Genomic DNA, 25,110 nt, shown 5'->3' on the forward strand with positions numbered 1-25,110 from the left:
CAAAACAGACCTAGGTCCACATCTCAGCTCTAGCTTTTCCCGGCTGTCTGCTCCTGCTCAGGACATCGGTGCACAGACCCTCCACTTTACCGTCTATTAATATCCCCCTCCCCAGAACTCAAGTAGGAAGGACCTTTATTTCCCTCTGTGCCTGGTCCCTTGAGAAATGAATGCTGTATTTATGAAGGCATGTTAATCTGGGGACAGGGACTCACGTGAATTAGACATAACTAATTTCATCCACAAATATTTCTGAAGCACCTAGTATGTGCCTGGCACTGCACTGGAGCTGAAATAAATGGGGAGTCGAGCAGACACGATCCTTATCCTCACGCAGCTGTGCAGCATAAGAGAGGGAGACGCTCCCCTGAGCAGCATCCACGGTGCTAGGAGACATTCCTCGATGGGGCCTGTGGAGAGGTCAGGCAAGGCCTCCCTGAAGGAGCTGAGGCATGCAGGTGGAGCCGGGGTTAAGTAGGTGAAAAGAGAGAGACGTGTGCTGGACAGAGGGACTGGCCTTTGCAAAGGCCCAGGGGCTGGAGCCAACTTGCTGGATAAGAGGATGAGGCCGCGCGGAGGGGGAGGGCAGAGGCCAAATCTGCGAGGCCTTGTGGGCATAGCGAGGAGTTTGGTACTCATTTCTTAAGCAGTGAGGAGCCAGGGTTCGAAGCAGGGCAGTGACATGTTGTTAGATTGAAACGTCGGTGAAATTGGGTTTGAGCCCTGCTCTGCTTCCTAACCCAGCCGCCCGCCCTCTGTACAAGGAGAGCTGGGGAGGAGGGGGCCTTAGATTCTTCAGGCAGAATGGAAGAGGTTTGTATGAGGAAGCTTCGGGCGGGGTCCACGGGCTGGCTCAGCGGCCCCTCTCTACACCTGCTCCAAGGCTGGGCGGTACCACCCTGTCTGGCCCGCTCTGTCCCGTCTGGGAAGGCCAGGCTGCAGTTCTCCAGAAGGGCGAGAGGTGGCGCCAGCGCCCCAGCGGTGGCCGGTGAACGCCGCCCCGTGCCAGGACCAGCCTAGTGAGTGGTGGGATTGGGGCCACTCTGATCAGGCCAGGGCCAGCCACACTGCCCCCTGCTCCTCACCCGCACCCTGACCCGACACCCAGATTGCTGGTTCGGTGGCTCTGGCCTGCAGTTTTCACCACCCTATCTTTCGTCCTCTCCAGGGAGGGCTCCACCAGCTGTGCCCTGAACTGTGGTCTCAAACCAATCATAATTTGCCAGCAAGCCCAACCTGGGGACTTCTGGGTGAACCCCCACTTTACAGGGCAGTGCCGGGGTCCTGATCTCTGATCTGCAGTTAATGAAGTCCCAGCCTCACAGGGCAGACAGGGGCATTGACAAATCACGTGTGTAAAACACAGAGTGAGTGCCCAACAGTTAGTCTAGCCAGTGCTGGACATTTAGCAAGCCTTCAGAGCCTGGAACTCCCTTCCCCAGCTCCACGTGGCCCCTGTCCCTCGCACTGGAGTTAAAGCACAAAAGGAGCCGATGTGTGTTGAATGAAGAAGTGCCCTTTCCAACCAGAGGCTGCGTCCCAGAGTGGGGACCCTCATGGCTCGGACCATCCACCATATCGAATCTCCCTTCCCTGTGATCTGTGCGTCTTGCATTTTGTGCGAGTGCCTTGGTACTTCTGGGCCTCTGTCCCTTGGGTAAGATGTGGACTTTGCCCTCTGTGTGGCTGGGAAGGTTGCTGCGCCCCAGTGTGAGCGCCGTGGAGCACCGGGCACAGAATCGGTGCTCCGGAAGTGGCAGCCGCGGCCACTGCTAGTGTACCTAACTGTCCCTAGCGTAGAACTCCAGGTGACCACCAAAGGAGGCCAAGGGGAAGGAGCTAGAGGCTGCATCGCAAGCAGCCTACAGCAGAAGGGAACTTACTAGAAGGTAGCGTTATCCCCAGACTGTCGAGGAAAAATGGGAAGCAAGCCTGGAACAGGGCCCCTCCTGAGAGCAGGCGTCAGGATCCACTAGGGATGCCTCCCAAGAAGGAGGTGCCCACTGATCCGTACTTAGGCACCTGCAGGCAGGGCCGAGACCGTGAGAGGCCCACCGGGGGGCAGCCACCATAGGGATATTGGCCCACTGTGGGAGGGAACAGGAGGGGTCTTGGGAGAAGAAATGGCGTCAAGGAAGACAACCGGGTTCCAAGCCCAGTGCCCCCACTCCTGGCTTCCCATCCCCATGCGCGGCGGGGATTACCCTTAACCAGGGTAATAATTACCGCGGACGTAGCTGACATGTTGAACAAATTGTTGTGTGCTTGTAATTACAAATTGCATTTCTAACACTCCAGGGGGTTCCCAACCTTGATATCTTTGCTATTAGACACATAAATTATACTCACTTATGGAAATGGCGAGAGAGACCAAAATTGTCTGTGGGTTGTGCTGCGTAAGGGATGCTCGTTGTGGATCCGCTCCAGGAGTCTGGGGTGGCCCAGTCTGGGTCTTAAGGTTTACTCTTATTTCGTGGGGTGGGGTCGCATTCCCTTACCCGCCCCAGGCCGGCTTGGCTCAGAGGCTCCTAGGCTTTCCCTGCCTAGGCCTACAGGTTGGAATCCCAGCTCTGCCACTAGCAGGGGAGCAGCCTCAGGACATACCGCTTAACCTCGCTTAACCTCTCTGTGTCTCCCGTTTCCTTGTGGGCTACGCAACAGGACTTGATAACTGGCCACAGGAGAGCGTATGGGGAGCACAACCAGCATTCGGAGGTGCTCCCCGGGGGGGCCTGACCTTGTGGGATGGCAGCCTAGTCTTGTTCCCAAAAGGATGGGAAGAGGGCCTTGACCTCCCCGCCACCCCCCCACCCCCCCACCCCCCTACCCCCCCACCCCTCCACTGGGCCCAGGCCCCACCTGGGCCCTCCCCAGCCTTCTGCGGCGGTCAAGTTACACTACATGCTTAAGGATATTTCTTGTTGGAAAAAAGCGTATTCTCAGATCCCTGAGACCCGAGCCACATGAAATGATTCCAGGTGAGCCACAGATTCAGCGTTCGGTAACAAGGAAAATAATGACGTGGGACCCAGAAGAATGCTATTCCCTTCCCAATGCTCTTCCGGCCCTTCCAAGTATTTCAAGACCAAAGTGTCTGTGGGTGCTAAAGTTCTTTAACGCCTCTTTATCACTCAAAAGAAGGCTTAATTGTATCTTGTTATTTTATAGGAAGTTATATAGTCACAAGGCTCAACAGTTAAAGATACAAAAGGCACACAATGAGCACTGAGCTGCCCTCCCGGCCCTGTCAGGTTCCCCCAGAGGTAACCGCCATCCGGATACTTTATGCATATGTCAGCCTGCATGTGTTTACTCCTCTCCCTTCCTTCTGTACCCGAATACAGCATTCATCACCTTCCTGGTTTCACCTGGCAATATATCGTGTATCTCATTCCCGATCAGGATATAAAAGTGATCCTTCTGTTTTACGGGTGCCTTCTATAACACGGATTCTCCGTACTTAACTAATTCCTGTGTTAAACAAACACAGAGCGGGGCTGAAGCACAGGCCGTCTGCGGGTGACAGGATCCAAGCAGGATTTTATAACGGTGTTTTGGTGATTTGTTTTTATGGGAAAACTGAATTTATTCTCAGTGAGACTGGGATTCTTTGTTGATGGAGCAAATGCATAGTTTCCCTGATACAAAGAATAGTGTTAAGTAATCGGTATACAGGTGCTATGTGGTCATTGGGAAAACCAACCTGGGGCTAAATCCAGGCCACTTTTTTTTTTTTTTTTTTTTTTTTAATGAACTGATTTCTTTTGCTCTTTTAAAAAAAATTTTTTTTAATGTTTATTTATTTTTGAGAGAGATAGGGACAGAGTGCGAGTGGGGGAGGGGCAGAGAGAGAGGGAGACCCAGAATCCGAAGCAGGCTCCAGGCTCTGAGCTGTCAGCACGGAGCCCGATGCGGGGCTGGAGCTCACAAACAGAGAGATCATGACCTGAGCCGAAGACGGATGCTCAACCGACTGAGCCACTCGGGCGCCCCAAATCCAGGCCATTTCTGCCAGCAGAATTCTGCCCCCTTCATCCTGTGGCCTCATTCCTCACTGCTCACCCGTCCCCACTCTTCGCACTCCACATAGATGTAGATTTTGTGTGTACGATGTATGATTCTACTTTCCCAAGCGAACCAAGCTTTTGCCTATGCTGTTCCCTGTACCTGGAGTGCCCTTCTCTTGCCGGGCCACCCCGTGAATTCCCTTTCGTGCCACAAATCCCAAGACAGGCATCACCTCTTCCAGGAAGCCTTCCCTAAATGGCCATCCCCCCAGCCCTCTGCCAGGTGGCTCCCACACTGCACTCGTGGCCCATTTCGGTGCCCTGGCTAGTGCAGATTCATCAGAATCACCGAGAGTGTGGAAATTTGCATTTCCATTGATTTGAGAACCACCGGTGGCATGGGAAGAACACAGGCTGAGCGTCAGTGTAGGTGGGTTCTAATCCCAGCTCCGTCCTTTACAGGTTGTGTGTCTTTGGACAAATTACTTAGCCTCTCTGGGCTTCAGGGCCTCCGTGATAAACTGGGATGCCTACCCACCGTATAGAGCGGCTGTCAGGATTATGTGAACTCCTGTGGGAACAGGGCTGGCACCAATGACTGATTTGCCTGCAGTCCCTTTACCCACCAAGCTTCCGGAAGGTAGGGCCCACGCCTCTTTGGTTCTGCATCCTCTGAGATACGCAGCCAGTGCCTGACACGTAATAGGTAATCATAAATGTTGGGGGCGGTTGTTGAAACGCATTCAGGAACGCCCACGTTCTCCGTTATAGATTTATTCAAACAATGACTCAGACATCACACATATCCCGCGTCCATTAATTCCGAATCAGTGGAGTCGAGTCAAGCTGGTTGCCGTCTTCCTCCCCCTGGGACAAAGGAAGGTGTTTAAATCAATAACATAAAGACGATTGCAGAGGGGAATGTTTAACCCACTTAAGAGAAGCTGTCGGTTAGGAGCACTTAGTGGCATCCGTTCGCCAAACAGGCGTCCCCAGCACTTGTTATAAATGAACGTTATAAATTCATTAAGGGAGAGGGCCGCTGGGGCACTGGCTTGGCACCCCCGCGGTAGCCGTTTCTGTGGTATGCATGCACTGCAGAAGAGTAAGCCAGCTGCTTCCCTACTTCCAGGCATTCCCTGGAACGCCACGCGTCTGGATCAGTGGTGGCCGGCTGGGACGTTCCGAAACAGAGCCAGGCCTTGCAGATTTCTGTATTTCTTTCTAGATTCCCTCACGTTACCTGCTCCCTTTAATACAGATGGGCCCTGGTTTAAGCAAAGCGACTAGGAAAGAACCCCGAATACGTCAAGGATGGTCATTCGCTTTGCTTAAAGGGATGCCTCTTTTATTGATAAAGTCTTGAGCGGCTGGACCCCATAAGCAATGGGCACGCCGGAGATGAAAATGGGTAGACTTCCAGAGACTATCTGTGGTGTAAAAAGGGGCACTGGCCCCGACGGAATAAGATAAGGGCGAGAACAGGGAGCGGGCGGGGGCCTGCCATTCCCAGCTGACAGGCCTTGTGCCATCGCTCTGGTTGTCCTGAGTGAGAATGACTGGGTCAACAGGACTCACTCATTTATCAGACATTTATTGAGCACGTACTGTAGAGCAGGTGCCATCTGGATCCTGGGGATACCGTGGTAAACAAAGTCCCCTCCTTCACATGAAGATCTTCGTTCTGGTGGAGGGGACAGACCGTAAAGAAGCAAGTAATTAAGCAAGATAAATATAGGCTGGGAGATGGGCTTCACAGGGAATTAGATGAGCTAGAGAGAACGGGGATGTGCTTTACCTGGGGGTGTCCCAGAAGGTCCCTCAGAGGAGGTGACAGCAAGCGGGCCGCCGTCTGTTGGAACATATGTGTGCGGTCTCAGAGCCCTTCACATGTGGGGTCTGTCTCTTGCCCAGACTGTAGGCGTGGGGGTGGGGCTTGGAACCACAGAACCTAATTCCTCCTTCCTCTCGCAAACTAGTTCAAGGGGCCCTCTGAGCGCGAGCTCAACCCCGGGGCAGGCTTGTTGAGGGAGGAAGGGAGAGGCACAGGCAGCTGGGGAGAAGGGAAAAAGGCAGGACTGCTTGCCCGATTTGACCGCACCCGGGCCTCTGGGACGCCTCAGCAGAACTGGCAAAAGCCTCAAGTCCTTCCCAGGCCTGGCCACCACGATGCCCCTCCTGCCTCTCCCCAGCTGCTCTCCACTCCAGAAGGGAGGTGGGGCGTTCCCCAGGGCAAAAGGAACCGGGATTTGTGACCTGGGTCCTGGGAGCTGGTGAAGTGGGGGCAGTGGGAGGCAGAACTCTTGCTGGGGGCCCAGCACTTGATATGTCACTGAAGTCTTTGCAACAACCTCAGTGATATGCATTGTTATCCCTTCCCATTTGACAGAGAAGACTGAGGCTCAGAGAGGCCCTGCCCGAGACCACCCTGCCAATAAGGGGACAGGGCCGGGAGTCTGACTCCATAGCCGGTGGGGCATGTGGGGGCTAGATTTGCTTTTGTTATTTCCATTACATCAGTCACGAAGGGAAATGGTCTTCTGCGGGGGACTTCTTGGAACTAAACCTTGAAGACCAAAGGGAATGGTGTTATAAGCACAGACTTGGGAATCAGACAGCCCTGGGTTCAAATCCTTACTTACTAGCTGCTTGGCCTCAAACAAATTCCTTAACCTTTCTTTTTTTGTTGTTTAATGTTTATTTATTTATTTTTGAGAGAAAGAGAGAGAGAGAGAGAGTGCACGTGCACATAAGCGGGGGAGGGGCAGAGAGAGAGAGGGAGACAGAGAATCCAAACAGGCTCCAGGCCCTGAACTGTCAGTGCAGAGCCCGACACGGGGCTTGAACTCATGAACTGTGAGGTCATGACTTGAGCTGAAGTCGGATGCTTAACCAACTGAGCCGCCCAGGTGCCCCATTAACCTTTCTGAGGCTCAGTTTCTCTTTCTGGATGATAGGATGAGGACAATAGTAGTGTGTTCCTTAGAAGTTTATTATAAGGCTTAAATGAGATGATAGGTAAAGCATTTAGTACGGAACCTGCATTCAATAAGCACTTTGTGTAGGGGGAAGACCAGGCAGGTCTAGCTTCGTGGTTACGTTAATGGTCTGCGGGCCAAATGGACAGGTGCTCAAATCCCTATCATCCAGCCTCTAGGTGTGTGGCCTTAAGTAAGTTACTCAACCTCTCTGAGCCACAATGTATCTGTAAAATGGAGGGGAGGGTTGTTGAACATTGAATGCGATCACTTCTGTAAAGTGCCTGACCCAGAGTGTGTGCCCCATGATGGGTGGCCTTGGCCGTCTCGGGAGGTAGCAGTCCCCGGACTTAAGGAAGAGGCAGGTAGAGGCAGGGAGGTGGGGAAAGGAGGTTCAGAAAGACCCATCCACTTGCCCAAGAGGCAAGATTGAACATGAGATGCTGGGAAGCCAGGTTATGACGCCACCAGGTGCCCACGCCGTGAGCCTTCCCACTCTGTGGGGGCAACGGTGGCACAGGGGAAGGGACTACCAGGCTCTGAAGGCCTGCTGGGTATCCGGCACTGGCTAGGCAGTTACGGGTGTTCTTGCCAAGCCCCGCACCGCTCCTGCAAGGAAGGTGTACAGGTGAATACACCGAGGCCCCAGGAAGCTGTGTGACTCACCCGAGGTCACATAAGGGGATTGATAGGGAGCTAAAGATGCATGTCCAGGCCCACTGGCCACAAGGCTGCCTCTTCCACCTGCAGCGGAGAACTGAGGTCCCTCTCAGGTCCAGAGAGTGGACACAGAGGGGTTGGACCTGGAAGAAGCCTGGAGTCATTTTCCTGGAGCTGTCCCCAAGGGAGGGCTGACTCCCTCCGCATAAGCATCGTGGGCCCTGCCCCTCTATCCCTGAGGATCTGGCGGTGGCTTCCTTCTGCCACCAGCCAGGGAAAGGAGGGGTGAGTTTGAGGGGCTGAGGTGGGGGTCACTTTTGATTGTATCCAGGGGGCTGGCAGGGCCGCCTGATGGGAAGTGTGGTGCACAGTGTGATTCGGGGGTCAGTGCGGGCTCAGGGAAGAGCCCTCCACTGGTGAAGGTAGCAGCTCAGATGTTTGCTTCTAGATTTCTTCCTGATGTCGTCAGGCCTCTTGAATCCTGCGAGAAGACTGGCAAATGGCCATTTCCCATCCACTTGAACAGAGACCCATAATTGCAGTAGCTGCACTCAGAAGCCACAGGTCTGTTCTCCACAGGCCCTGGCCCCTCACCTCCGGGCCAAGCAGCCAGCTTACCTGGCTGGGCCCAGCAGAGGGACCAGGACGGATGGAGCGTGCCCACAGGAGTGGCCAGACCTAGGAGGGATGCAATGAGCACCTTGTGACCCACGGCCGCCACCACCACCTCCCTTCCCTTTTATGACGAACTATCACCCACTGGGTGGTAGGGGTCGCAGTGGGCGCTCGGGACCTAGAAGCATGGTGGGCTTCTTGGAGGAGGTGATCATTCCCAGCTGTTTTGTTCACATTGTCAGTCACTGAGCACATCCTGACTTTTTCAGAGCTCCTACAGAGCCATCCTATACTGGTACGGGGTTTTGTTCCGTTTCATTTGGTTTCTCCTTGCATCTGACCCTGTGTCCTAACCATGCGGTTCTGTTATTGCAACCCCTCCCTAAGGATTTTCCCATGCCCTCACAGCCTGTGTTAATCCCCTTGTCAACTGTTGGCATAACAGAACTGCATCTAATTTTTATTGTTCATTTAAAGACCACAGGAAAACAGCCTTCTTACACCTCAAACCACAATGGTTCCCTGACTCTGTGGTTTGCTTTGTCAGAGCAGTGGGGAAGGAGCCATGGAAAGGAAGTCAGATGACCAACTCTTGGCTGTGCCTCAGAGTGACTTGGGGAAGTGCTCCCCCCCTCCCTAGGCTCAGGCTCCTCACCCAATAGTCAGGCAGCACTGGGTTCTGGTGACTCTTTCCAGCCCTGAAGCCCTAGGCTATGCTAATGTTAAAGCCACTTGAATCTCAACCCTCCCGGTCCAGGTCTTGGCGAACCCCAGTACTGCTGAGCTTTTATGGTTGGGACTCAACTCCGCTGGTGGCTAGTCATGTAGAGCAGTGGCGGCGTCTGAACCCCACCACCAGGAGAGTGGATGGAGAGCCATTGTCCCTGTCTCCAAGGCGCCCACAGTCTAGGTGGGGGGTTCTCTCCCCACCTAGGGGTTGGGGCACAGGGAGAGGCTTCCCCTGTGATATTTGGCTGTGTCTTGATGGTTGAGTAGGACATTGCCAAGCAGATGAATAGGGCAGCCCAGGAAGTGGGAAGAGCATAAGCAAAGGCACTGGAACAGAGGAGTGCATGGTGCATTCTGGGAGGAGCTATATCGTAGCTAGGTATCTGGGAAGGAGGCTGGAAAGAGTCAGGGACTGAATGATAACCAGTGAAAACTGCTTGAAATTTTGAAAGTAACCTGTCCCTTAAGATCAGCTTGATTTGTTTGGAAATTTTCTCTACTGGGGGGCTGACTAGCTTCTCTGAGGTAACACTACACAATTCTGCATTCTGCACAGCTGCGTCTGGTTTTCCACAGCATGCAACACTCAGACGAATAAGTTCTGTTCGGTACGGAACCCACACCTCAGTCACCCAGGCCGTATGCTGGATTGTGCAAGTCCTGCTGTGTCGTGCCGACAATGGGATACTGTGGCCCAGGAGGCAGGACTCCTGGGCCAGTGTCTTTGTCTGTAGTGGTACCTGGCCACACACACCCCAGGGCACATCCCTTTGGCACCCTGGGCCTCAGTTTCCCTGTCTGTAAAATGAGGGCTTGTGCTGGAAGGATGATCACAGCGCGTCCTCCTGGACCCAGCATCCTGGCTGTGAGATAGGGAAGTCCATTCAGTGTTATGAACAGATTAATGATCAACAGGCACTGAGAGGGGAACTCGAGAGGGCTATAACGCAACTCCAATTGATTTTCGTGGCTGTCAGTAAGACACCACCTACTCGAAGGACAAGGAAACCAGGGTGGCCCAAGAGGTGACTTAAGTACAGTACGGAATTTGGGGTCTTTGAGGACTGGCTCTGGAGGGCTTGAGTCTCCCACAAGATGCGAGACCTCTGGTCCCGTGGGTTGCCGTGACTTGTATTGATTTCTGTATTGCACCGGCTTTCTTTCTTTCTTTTTTTTTTTTTAACGTTTATTTATTTTTGAGACAGAGAGAGACAGAGCATGAACGGGGAAGAGTCACAGAGAGAGGGAGACACAGAATCGGAAACAGGCTCCAGGCTCTGAGCTGTCAGCACAGAGCCCGACACGGGACTCGAACCTACGAACCATGAGATCATGACCTGAGCGGAAGGCGGACACTTAACCGACTGAGCCACCCCAGGCACCCCTAAAGTTCTGAAAACTATAAAAGAGTATAAGAGGATGAATCGCTGGATTCTACTCCTGAAATCATTATTGCATTATATGTTAACTAACTTGGATGTAAATTTAAAAAAAGGGGTGTGGGGAGGGCATAGAGTGAAAAGTCCTCCTTTCCCCTTCCCACCCCTGTCCTAACAAGCCTTCAGGCTTAGAGGGCAGAGGCCCATCTCCAGGAATCTCCATGACATACGACTTCTGCTTTTCCAGGGTTTGTCCACAGCAGGCCTGCACAAAACACTTTATTTTTAAAAAGCAGGCAGTGGACCAGATTTGACTCTTAGGCTGGATTTACTCAACTGCTGAGCACTTCTGTGCCCCAGGCCTCATAGTAGGCCTGAGGGAGGCCTGGCAGTGACAATACAGCTCATTGTTGTGATGGGAGGGCAGGTACAGAGTAAACCTGGGAGTGTGTAAGAGGACTTTCTAACTTGGACGAGGGGCTGGCTAGGGGTGGCTTTCTGGGAGAAGTGACAGTGAAAGCCAAAACCAAGAGCCTTAGCCATGAGCCAGACACAGCGGGATTTGGGGGGTCTGAAAGGAGTATTTTGCTGCTGGAGGTGCGGTGTGCACGCAAGGGGCATCATGAATGTCCAGGGCTGGCGAGATAAGCCTCAGTCAGGGCACACAGGCCTGGAGGCCAGCTGTGTGGAGGGACTGGCCTTCATCCCGGCAGCTCCGGGAGAGGGACTGCAGAGGTTGGCTTTCAGATGACGAGGTACTACATACATGTCTGATGGAAGCAGAGCAGGGAGGCTGTCAGAAGCCAGGCGGATTGGGATGAAGTCGGTGATGGCATGTGAAACAGGCCAAGGCAAGCAACTCAGGGCTGAAACCTAGGACAGGACAGTGCAACTAAACATTTTCATGACTTTCTTGAATCTTACACCCTATATATGGGCTCCTACTCATTCCTCAAGGCCTAGCCCAAAAGTCCCTTCATCTCGGGAGCCTCTCATGGGGCAGAGTTACAGGCTCTTCCTCCAGATTATCTTAACATCATCCTGGGGACACTTGTCACATCAGTGTCCAATTGAGGCCTCAGATGACAGGCACAGAGTAAGCACTAATAAATGCTTGCTACATTAAATTAAACCGCAAGGAGAATCTGCCAGGGTAGATGTGGTCCACGAGCCACACTTTACCGTTGAGAAACTGCAACTCGGAAGGCTAAGCAATTTGCCCAAATGGGATATGTAAGAAATCTGCCCCGTCTAGTCATTTTAGCAGAAAAATTGGCTCTCTCTGCCTCTCCAGGCTGGAACTTTTTCGCTCGCCTCCCGATTCCCTACATTATTAATCTGCGAGGCAGTTAACCCAGCAAAAGCAAGAGGCACACTTTGTAGGAAGATAAAACAGAACAAGAGAATTAAGAGGCATTTGGTTTCCAGCGACTCCATCCTCTGGTATTCCAAATACTGAAGGGGAAATTCAACCCCCTTCTTCTAAATCCCGGCCGGAACCATGTCGCCAAGACCATCCTGGCAGGCGGCTAAGGCCGTGGGTCTGGACAAGTGCCTGGAATTCTTGGAGAATCCAGGTCGTGAGGCTGTCGGAGCCCGTGTCTGGAGTGCTCCAGCAGCTGGGCTGGGGGAATTCTCTTGGCTCCATTTATTGCAGCCTATTTTTAGAGGGCCGTTCAAGCTGGGGTGGGAGTTTTCCACACCCCCAACTGGACGATTTCAACCCTATCCCCTCCTAACTCCCTCCTCTCCCAGCCAGGCCGCTGGATGTGGTAGCAGTTTCTGAGCAGCGTGTCTCAGCAGTCTTCTCCTTCCAGAACCCTTGCGTGTAGGTCCTTTGGTCCATCTTCCTGATTCCAACCATCTTGGTGGGTAGGAGGTGATAGCTCATTGTGGTTTTGATTTGCATTTCCCTGATGACTGGTGATGTTCGACCTCTTTTCATGTTTCTTGGCCCTTCATATATCTTCTCTGAAGAAATGCCTATTCAGATCCTTAGCCCATTTTTTTAACTGGGCTATTTACCTTTTTATTGTTGAGTTGCAAGAGTTCTTTATATGGCATGGATACTATATGTGATTCACAAATATTTTCTCCCATTCTGAGTCTTTATTTATTCTCAGTGTGGCAGAGACAACAACAGAAGTGAAGAGAAGATATGTGGAGATGGGCAGTGAGGGGCACTGGATTCCCACTCAGCTTGTTGCCTGGGAACCCTGGTACACTAAACTGCATCTAGGGGTGGCCTTTTCTTGTGCTGCAAGCTGGGCCAGCCCAGCCCTCTTCCTTCACTGTCCCCCACCCCACCCCACCCCACTTTCCCCATATGGGAATAACACTCATCATTAGGCTTTTTGCACCACCCCCTCCAAATGAAAGCTTCAAAAAGGCACAAGATGATGTCCCTGCATTAGTGGCTTCCTATAGCTTCCTGACTCCCACAGAACTTCCAGCTGCCTAGCCCTCCAGGAAGTGGATTTGCAGGTGGGGCAGGTGGGGTCTTGTTTGTATCTGTGGCTGCTTGATTGTCTCCCAACCATATTTGGGCATCCCACAAGTGTGGGTAGTGGGTGCTATGCCTGCCTTCCTGAAGCCCAAAGACAAATAATAAACCCGTAAGTGTGCAAATTGAGCATAGCAAGCCATGACTGCTTATGGTAGGGAGAGCTGAGCAGCTCTGGAAGAGGAAGTGAGGGAAAGCCTCTTAGAATTAACCCAGTTAAGGGTAAGCCTTAGTTTCCTTTAACGGAAAATGGGGCCACTAATAGCTCTACCTCTATCACAGTGTCTTGAAAACCAAGTATAGGTAACGAGCTCTAATAGCGAATTAGGATGACTGTGAAGCCTGCCAAGGGCGGGATGGCGGGGCGGGGGGGGGGGGGGGGTGTTGAAAGTTGTCTCTGGGTGAGGGAAGAGTAGGAGGTTGGATAGGCTTAGGGAAAAAGAAGCTGCTTTCATCAGATTCTCACCAAAAAGTCCCCAAATGGGTGTCCCCAGCCTCAGGATGGAACCCACTTTTTTCTCTGGGTCAGGAGCTTCAGAGCCCACAAACCACACCTTTCCGGGGAGCAAAGGCCTCATTTTATAAACCGAGGCCAAAGCCGGGATTGGCAGACATTGGCGCCGTCAGCAGAGTAGGCTACAGCCGGTTGGTGTGGGTTTTGTATTTGCTGTGCTTACACGTTGGGGAGGAAGATATGTATGTGTGGGGACTCTGTTTTGGAGGGAGCGCACCGCCCTCCCGGAAAAGGTACAGGGGATGCTGTCCCCCCAGAAAACTTCGCCCCGGCTCTCCTCCGGACTTGGCTCTGCTCGCCCCGCCCCCGTGCGCAGCCCCGCCCCGTCCTGCCCCGCCCCTTGCGTGCAGCCCCGCCCCCGCGCTTCCCCACGAGGCTCCGCGCGGCCCCGCCCCCCCGGCGCAGTCCGGCCTCCGGCCCCGCCCCTGGCTCCGCCCCCTCACGGGCCACATTCCTCCGGCCGGGCCTCGCTCTGCGCCAGGCGGGCGGGTGGCGGCGGTGGTGGTGTGGTGGTGGAGGAGTGGGCTCGGCTGGTCTGGGGGCTCAGACTTGCGGCCGGGAGTAGCGGGAACCGGCGGGCACTGGACCAGGTGACCCGACGTGGTCGCGTGGCGGGTGGTCAGGTCTCCGGGTGGTCGGGTGTCCGCCCCGGGATCCGGCCGCCCCGGCGGGAGTCGGCAGTGCTCGGCGGGGCCTGGGTCCCGGGCGCCCGGCCCCGTCAGCTCCCGCCGCGGCCGCCATGTGGTGCCTGCACTGCAACTCGGAGCGGACCCAGTCCCTGCTGGAGCTGGAGCTTGACAGCGGGTAAGGGCCCCGGGCGGGGCCGAGGCCGGGGGTCGGGTCGGGGCGGGTGGGGGGGTGAGCGCCGGGGCCTTGGGCGAGAGGGCTTTGGGGAGGAGCTGCGCGGACCTAGGCCGGCGGGGCGGGGTGGGGATGCCAGCGGCACCCAGCCGTCGCACAGTTGGCGTGCGGTATGTTGTGGGTTCGTGAGAGAGCCGGGTGCTGTGTTGCCTGCGTTGGTTTGGTAGAGTCTGTCGGGACTGTAAGTGCGAGCGTGTGCCGGCGAGGCTGCGGGGATGGGTGTGCCGGCGTGCGTGAGACCGTCAGGATGTGTGTGGGGAGTGCCTGTGTGTGAGAGAGGGAGGAGGGCTGACAGGGTGGAGGGAGGCTGAGTGGTGTGGGTGCACCCGGACCTGGGACCTGAGTTTGTGCGTGTGAGAAGAAGAGATGGTGTCAGGACGGGGCGGGGGGGGGGGGGGTGCACTCCCTGGCGAGTGACTGTTGGGATGGGAGCTTGTGTGGGGGTGAGCTTCCATGGGAGAAACTGATGGGAGTGGGTATCGGTGCCAGCTGGGAGCGAGCGGACTGGAGTTTGTGAGTCGGAGTGTGGCCCGCGGGCATCGTTGCGGGCGGGCGGAGGCTGCCAGGGAGTCTCCCCGTGGGCCTAGTTCCGCGAGACCCTGGGCCTGTGTCCAGGGTCACGCGTGCGCCGTCAGGGAGACCCTGTGCAAGCGCGTGTGAGGCTGTGCGCAGGTGCTCCAGGTGTGCTCCCGGCCGGGCCACCCAGGAGTGCGTCGGGGAACCTGAGATCTGTGTGGCTGCCGCTGTTGTGTTGAGTGCGGCAGTGAGGGGTCTGCCGGTGGGATGGCGTGTGCGTGTTTCTGTGCGCCTGGTGTGCTCAGGGATGGAGTCTTTGTGGGGTCGGGGGAATAAAGGTGTATCCCAGAGAGCAACCCTTTTCTGCTTTGGGGCTGTGGGTGGCTGCCTGAGTGTCCAAGGCCCGCATTTATGGAGACAGGGAGAGAGAGAGAGAGAGTGTGTATGTGCTGAGAATATCGATTTCCTTGCTACGCTCGCCAGCACAGCTGCCCCCCGAGCTGTCTGCAGGCCCCTCGGAGGAGCCAGGAGCCAGGCGGTGGGGCGGAGAGGATTTGTTGACAAGCCGACTGGGCTTGCGTCGGGCCCCCTGGGGGCTGCGGGGGCAAGCCCACCTGCAGCCGTTTGATCTCTGAGTTCAAAAATTCTGCAGTGTGTGTCTGGCAGTTGCACTGAGAACATGCATGTGTTCCCCTCTGCCCCCTCCTCACCCCAGGAGCCTGGGACGCTGGGCCCTGAAGGCTCCATGGGTGGTTGTGGGGGTGTGGTTCCCAAGAACCCGTTGCTTCTTGTGTCTGGGGTGGGGGCTGGGCAAGCTGCAGCTGCAGGGCCAGCTGTCTAGAATTGGTGGCATCAGTCCGAGAATGGGGGTCACGATATTCATATCCCACACGTGCCGCTGCCTTATGCAGCTGTCCCACCCGGTATTGCATTTGCATTCTTGTCCTTGTGGCTCCGGCACCCCCCACATCGCCGGAGAGCAAACTGAGGTTGAGTGTGTTCGTTCTCATCAGCACCCCCGGCTCTGCGGTTTATTGAGTACCTTCCGTGAGCATTCCCTGTCTAGGCACCGGGGACACAGCAGGGAGCAAAACTCAGTGTTTGTCCTCCTGGCACCAGTAGACTGGCAGGGACACAGTCGGCATGCTCTGCAGGCTACACCTCTTCCTCCACTCCCAGCTGAGAGAGGGTTTCCCTGGTGCCCCTCTGTTAGGACCTCTCCAGTGTCACCTTTCCAGTTGGGATGCCCGTGGCCACCACTCGTGTACATTTCTCCAGCCCAAATGTCACCTTCTTCCCGCTGCGGCCAGCTGCCTCACTGCCTGGCGGCTGGACCAGGCTGGGGAGGGCAGGACAGCACAGTGAAGGACCCAAGGCCAGGCTCTTCTTATTGGAAGTCCTTCTTTGTATCCAATCTAAATCTTCTAGCTGCAGGGAAGCCTGCTTTGGTCCTTTTGTCGTCAGGGGTGGTGATAAACCCCTGCTCCCCCAGTCTCAGAACATGGACCAGGTGTCCTGGAGATTGAGAAGCCCTGCTCCAACACAGCCCGAAGTTCACCCTTCAGCCTCAGAGCAGGTGGATCACTGCTGTGGAGTGCCTGGTATGTGGTTCTGAAGGAAGTGGGTGGGGTGGGAGAAACAAATCAGGCCAGCTCCTGGCCTGTGGAGGCTTAGCCAGTAGCTGCTTGGGCTGGCCGGCTTGCCCCCCCACCCAGAGTCCCTCCAGCTGGCCATTCCAGATAAACCCTCTCTAAACCCAGAAAGGAGCCAGCATGCTCCAGGGACCTCAGGAGACCCCCAGTCTGTAACAGCTCCAAGACAGCCCTTCTAAGCACAGCCATGCCACCCTAACAGCCCATGGCACCTCACATGGCAGCACCATGATGGTTTGCTGTTTGAGACTTGCGGCAGCCCAGGCTGCCCTTTCTAAATGGGCTGTTACCCTCCCTTTCTTACCCTCCCTTTCTAAAGGGGCTGTTAAGATAGGGAATCCAACGACTTGTCCAGAATATGACAAGGTATCCTGGAGTCGAACCCAGATGTTCTGATGGAGGGCCTCTGGAGGGCCCCTGCCAGCCCCTGCCAGGATTTTCAGGCTTTTGCTCAAGGAAGCCGGACTATGAACTAGCTGTGCTAATATTTACACAGCTCCAGTTCAAAAACATGGACAGGACTGACAGCTGCACGGTCAGACAGTGTGATGACTGGGCAAATAGGTGTTTCTGGAAGGGACTGAACAGGGCTCCCCGGGCTCCAGGAGCTCAGGATGTATATGTGTGTGTGTGCGCGGGTGCTATCTGACCAGATTCTGTGGAACGAGATATCTTGGTTTGCCAGGAGAATCTGTGAGTCCAGAGCAGCTCAGGGCATCAGCAGAGGAGGGCTTGGGGAGGCAGACGGACTTTGAAATCCCAGCTCAGCTTTGTGACGCTACGCAAGTTGCCACATCCCTCTGAGCCTCAGTGGCCCCCTCCGTGGAAGGGGATGATACCCGCTTCACAGAGATGCTTGAGGATGCGTCCGACAGCCCTGGCAGTGCTAGTCGGCCCCACGTCTCCAGCTCCAACTGCGACTGTCCAAGTCAGCACTCTGCTCTTCCCACCGCCAGTGACCTGTGGGATTCTCTTCCTTCCCCTTTTGTAAATTTCCTCTGAATTGTGATGACGTGTGGAATATCTGCCCAGTGGGCTTGCACCAGGCCAGGGGCCCCAGGGGAGAGCTCCGCAGAGGTGGCCTGGGCCCCCCAGGCCCAGAAGCGTGTGTGTGTTTGTGTGGTGGGGGAGGATGCTCAAAGGCCGTTGAATGTGATTTATCACTTGTCCTCAGAATCGAAGCATAATGAGTTTAAAGGCCATTAAGGCTCTTGAAGAATTAATTGGTGCAGCCTTGGAGAATCTGGCCGTTCACCCTGCCTGAGCTGCTGCTGAGAGGCAATAGATGGTGATTATGGTGGAAAACATGGCGTGGTGCCACCTGGACCTGCCACTCCTCTGGCTGCTGTGGCTGTACCCCTAGACGGGCAAGTGCCCCTTTAAGCCCTGGGCCTGTGCGTCCTGATGCCTGTGGCCAAGTGGTAGGCACAGCCGGGTGTCTGTGAGCGAATGCACCCGCATGCTCTCCTGCACTGGGGGGTGCTTTGTTCTCAGAAGGTGATTAAGACCCACTGTTGCACTTTCCTGTGTTCCTTTATTCACTCACCAGCTACTGAGCCCCTGCTTTGTGCCAGGCCCTGGGCTAGATGTAAAGGAACCAGGATTAATGATTTGAAACAATGTGTCACAGAACACAGGCCTCGGGGTGGCACAAAACCAACTCTGCCTCTTCCCAGCTGTGTGGCTTCGGTGATGTTGCCTCCCTGTCTGAGCCTTGATTTTCCCATCCATGAAATGGGGCTCCCCAGAGGGGATATGAAGCTTGGCCAGGTGACTTATACCTATTAGATGCCCCAACAAGTGACAGCTGTCAACATCAGCATCATCACTGCCGCTTCTCTTTGGAGAGCTACTGAGTTAAAGTGGCTCCTCGCGGTTTTCTTTTTCGGTGGCTTCTGGAGCTGCATGGCTTTTTGTGCAACCCCCGTCCTTGAGGGTAAGGCATGGTCCTAGCTGCTCTGACTTTAATGTCCTTTTATGCTTTATTTGAACGTAGCCATGGCTTCCCTGCTTCTTGATGGAGAGGGTCATTCTTTCCGTTTTCTTTCCTCGGTTTGCCGCTTTCCTAACATGGTGACAGCCTAATCTGAACTGAAGGCCCAGATGCAGAAGCATAGCAAGAGTCCCTCCTTGTTTGTCTGGACGGGGAAACTATGACCACATTTGTTTTTTCCTCTTTGCCCAAAGGTCAGTGTAGTAATAATAATAATAGCATTCCGTCCCCATTTGGGGAACAGTTGGGGAAAGGTTATGTGACTTGCCCAGGGTCACTGGCCGGCAGGTCTTAGAGCTGGGATTTGCACTCAGTCCGCCTGGCTTTGGGGTCTGTGTTCTTCATTAGCCAGCCCGTGCCTCCTCTGGGATTAAGTAACCTTTAACAAAATATGTCGCCGTCACAATGGAGTCTTTTGCATCTTTCCCAAGCCATGGAACAGGTGTGTCTGGTATCCCCTGGTATCATCATTTCCAAAATGTTCCCAAATGTCCCAGCCTCAGGCTGGTTTGATGAAAACCCTCTGGGCCCCCCTGGTGTCTTGCCAGACCCCTCAGACCCCAAGAGCTGCTCCCCCAGATGCTCCAACCGGAATCTGAGACCGAGCCCTTTGGTCCCGAGCACTTGTGCAGTCTGAAGGGAGCACACTTGCCCCAGGCCAGCCTCAGCACAGACCGGGCTCTTGGGGACAAAAGCCAGCTGTCCCCTGACTCTCTGCAGGACCAGAGCAAACACAACCAGCTTCTGCATGGTGAGGAAACCCAAGGCCAGGGCCTTTGACATCATTAGGAGACACACATGCATGTGGGCTGCTGAACTCGCTCCCACGAGAGAGGAGAAGGACTGTTAATAAACTGGAAAGTTTGGAAGAATCCCCAGCTAGGAGACAGCCTCCTCATTCAGGTTCCCCAAAATCGCCTGTTGCCCAAGCCCAGTCCAGGTCTGTCCACCACCATGAATATTTTGTCCCCGGTGGCTGTTTTAAAAGATGGAAGCAACTGGTGTTTGCTTTTCCTTTTTCTGGCAGGGAGGCTAGGTGGCACAAGAATTAAATGAGTCAGTACACGTGAAACACTTAAAACCGTGCCTTATCGTATTACATACAGTAAGTGCTCAATAAATGTTAATTATAATCATTGTGGTTGTTACTATCCATCCTGATTCTTGCTAAGCTTGGAAGGTTCTCTCCCTCCAGAGGCCTGGGCAGAGCTGGCTCTGGCTGTTGGCATTCAGCCTCCCTAGAAGCTCCGGCACCCGTCACCTCTTCCCATCCCCTTTCTGGGCCTCGGTTTCCCCTTTGTGAAGAGGGGTGGGCTTAGTGACTCTTGTGGTCATTTGCTGAGGAAGGACGTTTGACCCAGTGTTAGGGGAGCAGATTCTGTGGCCAGCCCGCCCATAGCCCTAACCCCAGCTCTGCTCCGCACACTCTCTGTGATTTCAGGCGTGGTCCTCAGGCTTCCTGTGCCTTGGTTTCCCCATTTGTAAAATGTAGGTGACAGTAGGAACCAAGGGAGTTTCTATGAGGATTAAACAAATTAATCCACGCGAAGTGCTTAAATGCCACACAGTTAACACCCGAGAGGTGCTAGCTTTTAGCTGTGACATCAGGGCTTCCAGGTCCAACTGTGCTGAAATTGGACCATGGTACTCATTCAGGGGAGATGTGTTGTTAGACAGGAATGCATCTTCTCTCCTTTTGGCCACAGACAAAGCCAGAGGTAAGAGTGAGAAGGAAGAAGAGGGGTGCGAGTTGAGGGGAGCCACGCGAGGGTCGTGGTGCTGCTCACGAGCGAGACAGTCGCAGCCTTGGTGACAGACGACGAAGGCCCATAGGCTTGTGCATGTGCTTGTAGAGGACGGTCCAAAGCATTTTGGGAATCGCTTTGCCTATGGGTTGGAAAAATTGCAAAATAAGGTGGCTTGGCTCTCAGAGTGAAGGTTTCTTAGACAGGACAGGGAAATGGTCTGCACCATGGGTGATGGAGAGGCCCCCTGGGGACACTTCAGGAGTGGGGACATTGAGGCTGATGCCTCAGCCCCGTGCCCCTGAGGTGGGGCATGGTGGCCTCCAGAGTTCTCCACTGGATGCCTGTGCTGAGATCTGGTACTTAGGGCAAGTGTGGCATCTGGTCTACCTGGGGTTGCTCCTGGTGCCGAATACGGCTAAGAGCTCCAGAGCCTGGCCTTGGGTCCTTCACTGTGCTGTCCTGCCCTCCCCAGCCTGGTCCAGCCGCCAGGCAGTGAGGCAGCTGGCCGCAGCGGGAAGAAGGTGACATTTGGGCTGGAGAAAGTTGACATGAGTCCCAATTCTGCTCCTCTGTGAATGAATGGCCAGGGCAAGGTGGCCACCTCTGTGAGTGGGGATCGTGCGAGGTGGTTGTGGGTGACATATACAACAGTGCCTAGAACCTGCTGGAATGAAAGGGAAAGGATTCAGCTGGCTTTGAGCAAAGCCACAACTGTTTTTGGTGGGTCTGGAGTTGGCAGAGGTTTGAGACCGGAGCCGGAACAGGCCACAGAATAAAAATGATAGTATCTGACATTTGGGTGGCCTTTGAATTTTACATACTTACCTTATTTGAACTTCCCCGGACCCTTAGTATGTAGCTGGTGGCATTCCCACTTTACGGATAAGCAAACCAAGACAAAAATGAAAATAATGCCCAAGCTTTGCAGAAGGTCATTTGGTATTCTGGTTAATGTATCTTTCCTGCTCCCTGACATCACTAGGTGGGGGGAGTCTGGGCCTTAGAATGGTGGGCAGAGGAGAGGGAAGGCACCGGCAGGACCCCACTGGGCCCTGGCACTCAGATGGGCACAGAGGTGCACTGTCATTTTGCAGAGTTGACAGAGGACCCTTGGAAGCCCTGGCAAGTGGCCTTGAACCCCAGCAGCAGTGTTTGCCGGCCCCAGGAGGTCATCTGGGTGTAAGAACTGTCTTCCACATTCCCTGGGATGACTCTCCACGGAGATGACAAGAAAGGGGGGGCTAGAACGGTGCCAGACTTGTAGTAGGTGTTCACTAAATGCCAGTCGTTCCTACGGTTCTTATTAATTGGTATCGACCACAGTTGTTATTCCTGCCGTGATTTCCCCGTACAGGCCCTGGAGTGGACCCCGAAGTGCAATTAGTCCCGTGCGGGGGTGGGGGGGCAGTTGGAAAGGAAGTGTTTGGGGAAGCAGCTCTTTCCTCTGCTGTTACCAGAGGAGGAAGGAGCGGGGGAGGTGCAGCCATGCAAACTCCTCTCTGTTTCTTTGGGGCCACTGACTTTTCTAAGAGCCATAACTTAAATGGGCAGGAACTGGGATTTTGTTTTTGTTTTCCTACTTAGTAAAAATTGGCGAAATGGCCCGGGGAAGGCCTTGATGTGGATAGCAGATTCTTAGCACTATTTTGAACTTTTCCTTATGGAATATTTTAAACATACACAGAACTAGAGAGAATGGTACGATGACCCCTACAGACAATTGTATTTCATTGCCCCCAGATTATTTCAAAGCACATCCCAGACATTTTGGTGGTTTTAGTCAAGGACCTGTCGTGTGGAGGCGGAGATGTCCAGTTTGTTGGGGTGGGTTCCCAGGACAAAGCGTAGAGTTCCCTAAACGGCCCTTGGCCGCGTTGACCCAACTGGGGAAGCTGGAGGCCGGGCCAGTTTCCCAGCCTTGAAGACCAAGCGATGCCTGCCCCATTCAGAGAAGTCTGTGTCAAAGGCGCTGTGTCTACAGGTGGCTAGGGGAGGCCAGGCTCGTGCGTCCCCATCAGGCGAGGACTTTCCTGGGCTCGCATCAGGTCAGGAGTGCCCAAGGCTCTTGCCGTCATGCCTTGGCTCCCCAGGCAGGACTGGGACTCTGCTGAGTGGCTCCACAGGCCCTGCCTGCTGCCCTCCTTGCCCCTTGCCTGCTGGCAGAGTTGGGCAGTGGCACCTGCCTTTGCCCCGAGACAGGTTGGCCCCTCACCTTGCTTGGCCTCTGGACACTCTGAGCGCTCTTCCCTGGCCTAAGCGACCAGGCTTTCCCGGCTTCCTCCCACCACACTGTGTCAGTCCCGGGCTTCCCTAGGCCTCTGCCAGGTCCCCTTCCCTTCTCACCATGTGGTCTCTTCCACCCTGCTGCTTCTAATGGTGCTGCTTTTGGAGCCTGGCACATAACAGGTGCTTGGCAAATTTTAGTTGCAATTCCTGTATTTCAATAATATTCTGATATATTTTTAGGAACATATACTACCCCTTGCACCTTACAGTGCTTGGCACCCAGTGGGCCCTCAACCCAGTTTAGTTAAAAAAACAAACCGTGGGCCTGAGTCCCACCCCCGTTCTGCTCTGAGCAGTGGCCATGTCCTGTCAGCTCACCCCTCGCTCTCCTCAGGTGCACGTGCTGCGGTTGGGTCACACGGTCCAGCGCCTACTTGTGAACAAAGGGTGTGCTTAAGGCTTCTTCCCGTTGTTGCACACCTACAGCCTTAGAGTCCCTCCCTTAGTCCCCATGGCCCCCGTGCACCGTGGGGAGTAATAATCCTATATCGTGATAATAACAGCAGCTACCCTGAGCACTCTGGGTGACAGGCCCCAGGCTGAGGATTTGTGTCTGCATTATCATTTGCCTGTGAGATAGACAGTACCCACATTTTATGGCCAGCAGACGGAGGCACGGAGAAGCCAAGTCACTTACCCAAGGTCACACAGCCCCTTTCTGCCAGGTGCCAGACAGGCAGTCTACAGGGAAGGGCCGTGTGCCAAAGCTGCAGGTGCAGGAGGTTGAGGGGTTGGTGCTCCCTATCCTGAGCCTCCATCTTTCCCCCAGACGTGGGAAGATGGGGGTCGGCAGGTGAGGGGGAGGCTTTCCCAGGAGAGGGAAGACCATGCGGAAGGTGGGGGGCGTGAAGTGCTTGGGCCGGTGCCTCAGTCACCTGTGTGGGGGTTGTGTGGGCTGTGCTAAGTCACATCGCCCCACTGCACGTCAGTTTCTCCATCCATGAAATGGGGAGATGACGCTGCATCCGTCTCCAGTAGTGGTTGTCCGCGCCACCAAGAGTGAAGCCTCCTGTAAACTGTGGACTTGGGGTGAAAACCTCATGTCAGTGTAGGTCCATGGATTAGCAAATGCAGCACAGAGAGGGCTGGGGAGGTGAGAGTGGGGGAGGTTATGCGTGGGGTGGGGTGAGGGGGTGACGGAGAATATGGGATATCTCTACTTTCTGCTCAGTGTTTCTGGGAACCTAAAACTGCTTTAAAAAATGAAAATCTGTTTTAAAACATTGTGACAGGACGCTATGAGTTATTTCTGTGCGAGCATCTGTTGTTGTCAGTGTAGTATCTTTCGTGCCGTCGTCCGTTCATTTATTTACTCATTTACGCATTTTATACGTGGGTTTTCATCACTGCGGACCCAGACACATGAAATGCGCCGCCTCCTGGGGTCAGCTCACAGCTGGGCAGAGCAGTCCCGTGGGCTCTTGTGGGCTCTGCTCCCTCCGTGGTGGCGCATCCAGGGCCAGGCCGGGAGTCACAGCGCCGCAGAGCTGCAGCCTGGGAGTGAGGTGGGGTCAGCGGGAGGGGCAGCAGGCTGGGAGGTGGGTTGGGAGCCTGTGGGAGGCCAGAGGAAGTGCCCCATTGAGACGCCTGGACCATGACAAAGATTTTATGCCCGAAAAGACTTGAGCGATTTGCATTTTAGAAAGTGCTTTCTGGCTGTTGAGGGTAGGCAAGCTTAGTATGGGTGCCAGTCTGGGTGGGACTGGAGAGCTGGGGCCGAGGCTGTCCCAGGCTCCCAGACGGCCGCACGCCTGGCCCTGGCCAGCAGGGTGGGCCGGAGGCAGCGAGGCCTGCACAGTGGGCATCTTCCTCCTCTCTGCCCACACTCTGTCCCAGCGCCAGCCTCCCCAGCCTGTGCCTCCCGCCCGGCACTCCCGGGGCGTCCCTGGGGCCTGGCCCAGCCCTGTCTGCTGGAGCCTGCCACAGAGAACTGCTTTATTTGAGTCCATTTTGCACGTATGGAAATAACTAGAGGCCTCTGTATTTAATTTGGCTCAGCCAGAAGATTTTTGGCTCTGTGTGTGTGTGTGTGTGTGTGTGTGTGTGTGTGTGTGTGTATTCTGAAAAATCTTTCCGAGTGAGCCCCAGGGGTTGGAAGCTCTGGTCGTCTTTATGCAGTCAAAAAGTCAAAACCAACAAGGACTACCCTGGCTTAGCTGGGGGTGAGGGTCTGGCAGAGTATATAGAAAATAGCTATATATATAGAAAAGGAAGAGGGCAATGCCATACACAGATGAGATCATAGTCAGGGAAGCTGTTTTGTAAACTTTATTGCTTGAGACCAGGTGAGCAGTGGGAAGGATGCAGGGAAAGGGGCTTCTGAAAGTATAAAGCTCTGTACAGATCCACAAGAGACATTTCTGGTTTCCCAAGCAGGAAGTGCTTAGTTTGGTGCTTGGCTGGAGGACACTTATCCTGAATCCCTCTTTTTGGCCTTGACAATCCCAGCAAAAGACTCTCTACTGAGCCCTTCTTCTCTGATCAGCAGTGGGAGCACAGCAGAGACAGCCCCACATGCCTACACAGGGGTTTGTAGCTGGCAAAGTGTGTCCCCTCTTGATTCCCCCATTTCTGTTGGGCAAGAAGGGCAGGAATGATCCCCACTGCAAAGATGAGACAACCAGAAGCCCAGAGAGGTGAGGTCACTCAGCCCGGAAGTGGGAACCTCG

General features: G+C 54.5%; 1 protein-coding gene across 14 annotated transcripts in view; it reads left to right on the forward strand.

Annotated features, from left to right (window-relative positions):
• Positions 1-25,110, forward strand: part of IQSEC1 (IQ motif and Sec7 domain ArfGEF 1) — a 423,845-nt gene that overhangs the window by 336,542 nt on the left and 62,193 nt on the right. The window contains exon 1 of one of the 14 annotated variants that reach the window (XM_078442699.2): positions 13,837-14,189. The exons of 12 other annotated variants lie outside the window; for them this stretch is intronic. In XM_078442699.2, coding sequence (XP_078298825.2) covers positions 14,125-14,189 — 65 coding nt within the window. In that variant the 5' untranslated portion in view covers positions 13,837-14,124. Of the gene's footprint in view, positions 1-13,836; positions 14,190-25,110 lie in introns of those variants that run through there. One more of the 14 variants, XM_078442710.2, reaches the window with a different exon arrangement.

The sequence above is a fragment of the Panthera onca genome, chromosome A2 (assembly GCF_046562875.1).
Source record: "Panthera onca isolate mPanOnc1 chromosome A2, mPanOnc1 haplotype 2, whole genome shotgun sequence".
In the NCBI taxonomy this organism is placed as follows: domain Eukaryota; kingdom Metazoa; phylum Chordata; class Mammalia; order Carnivora; family Felidae; genus Panthera; species Panthera onca.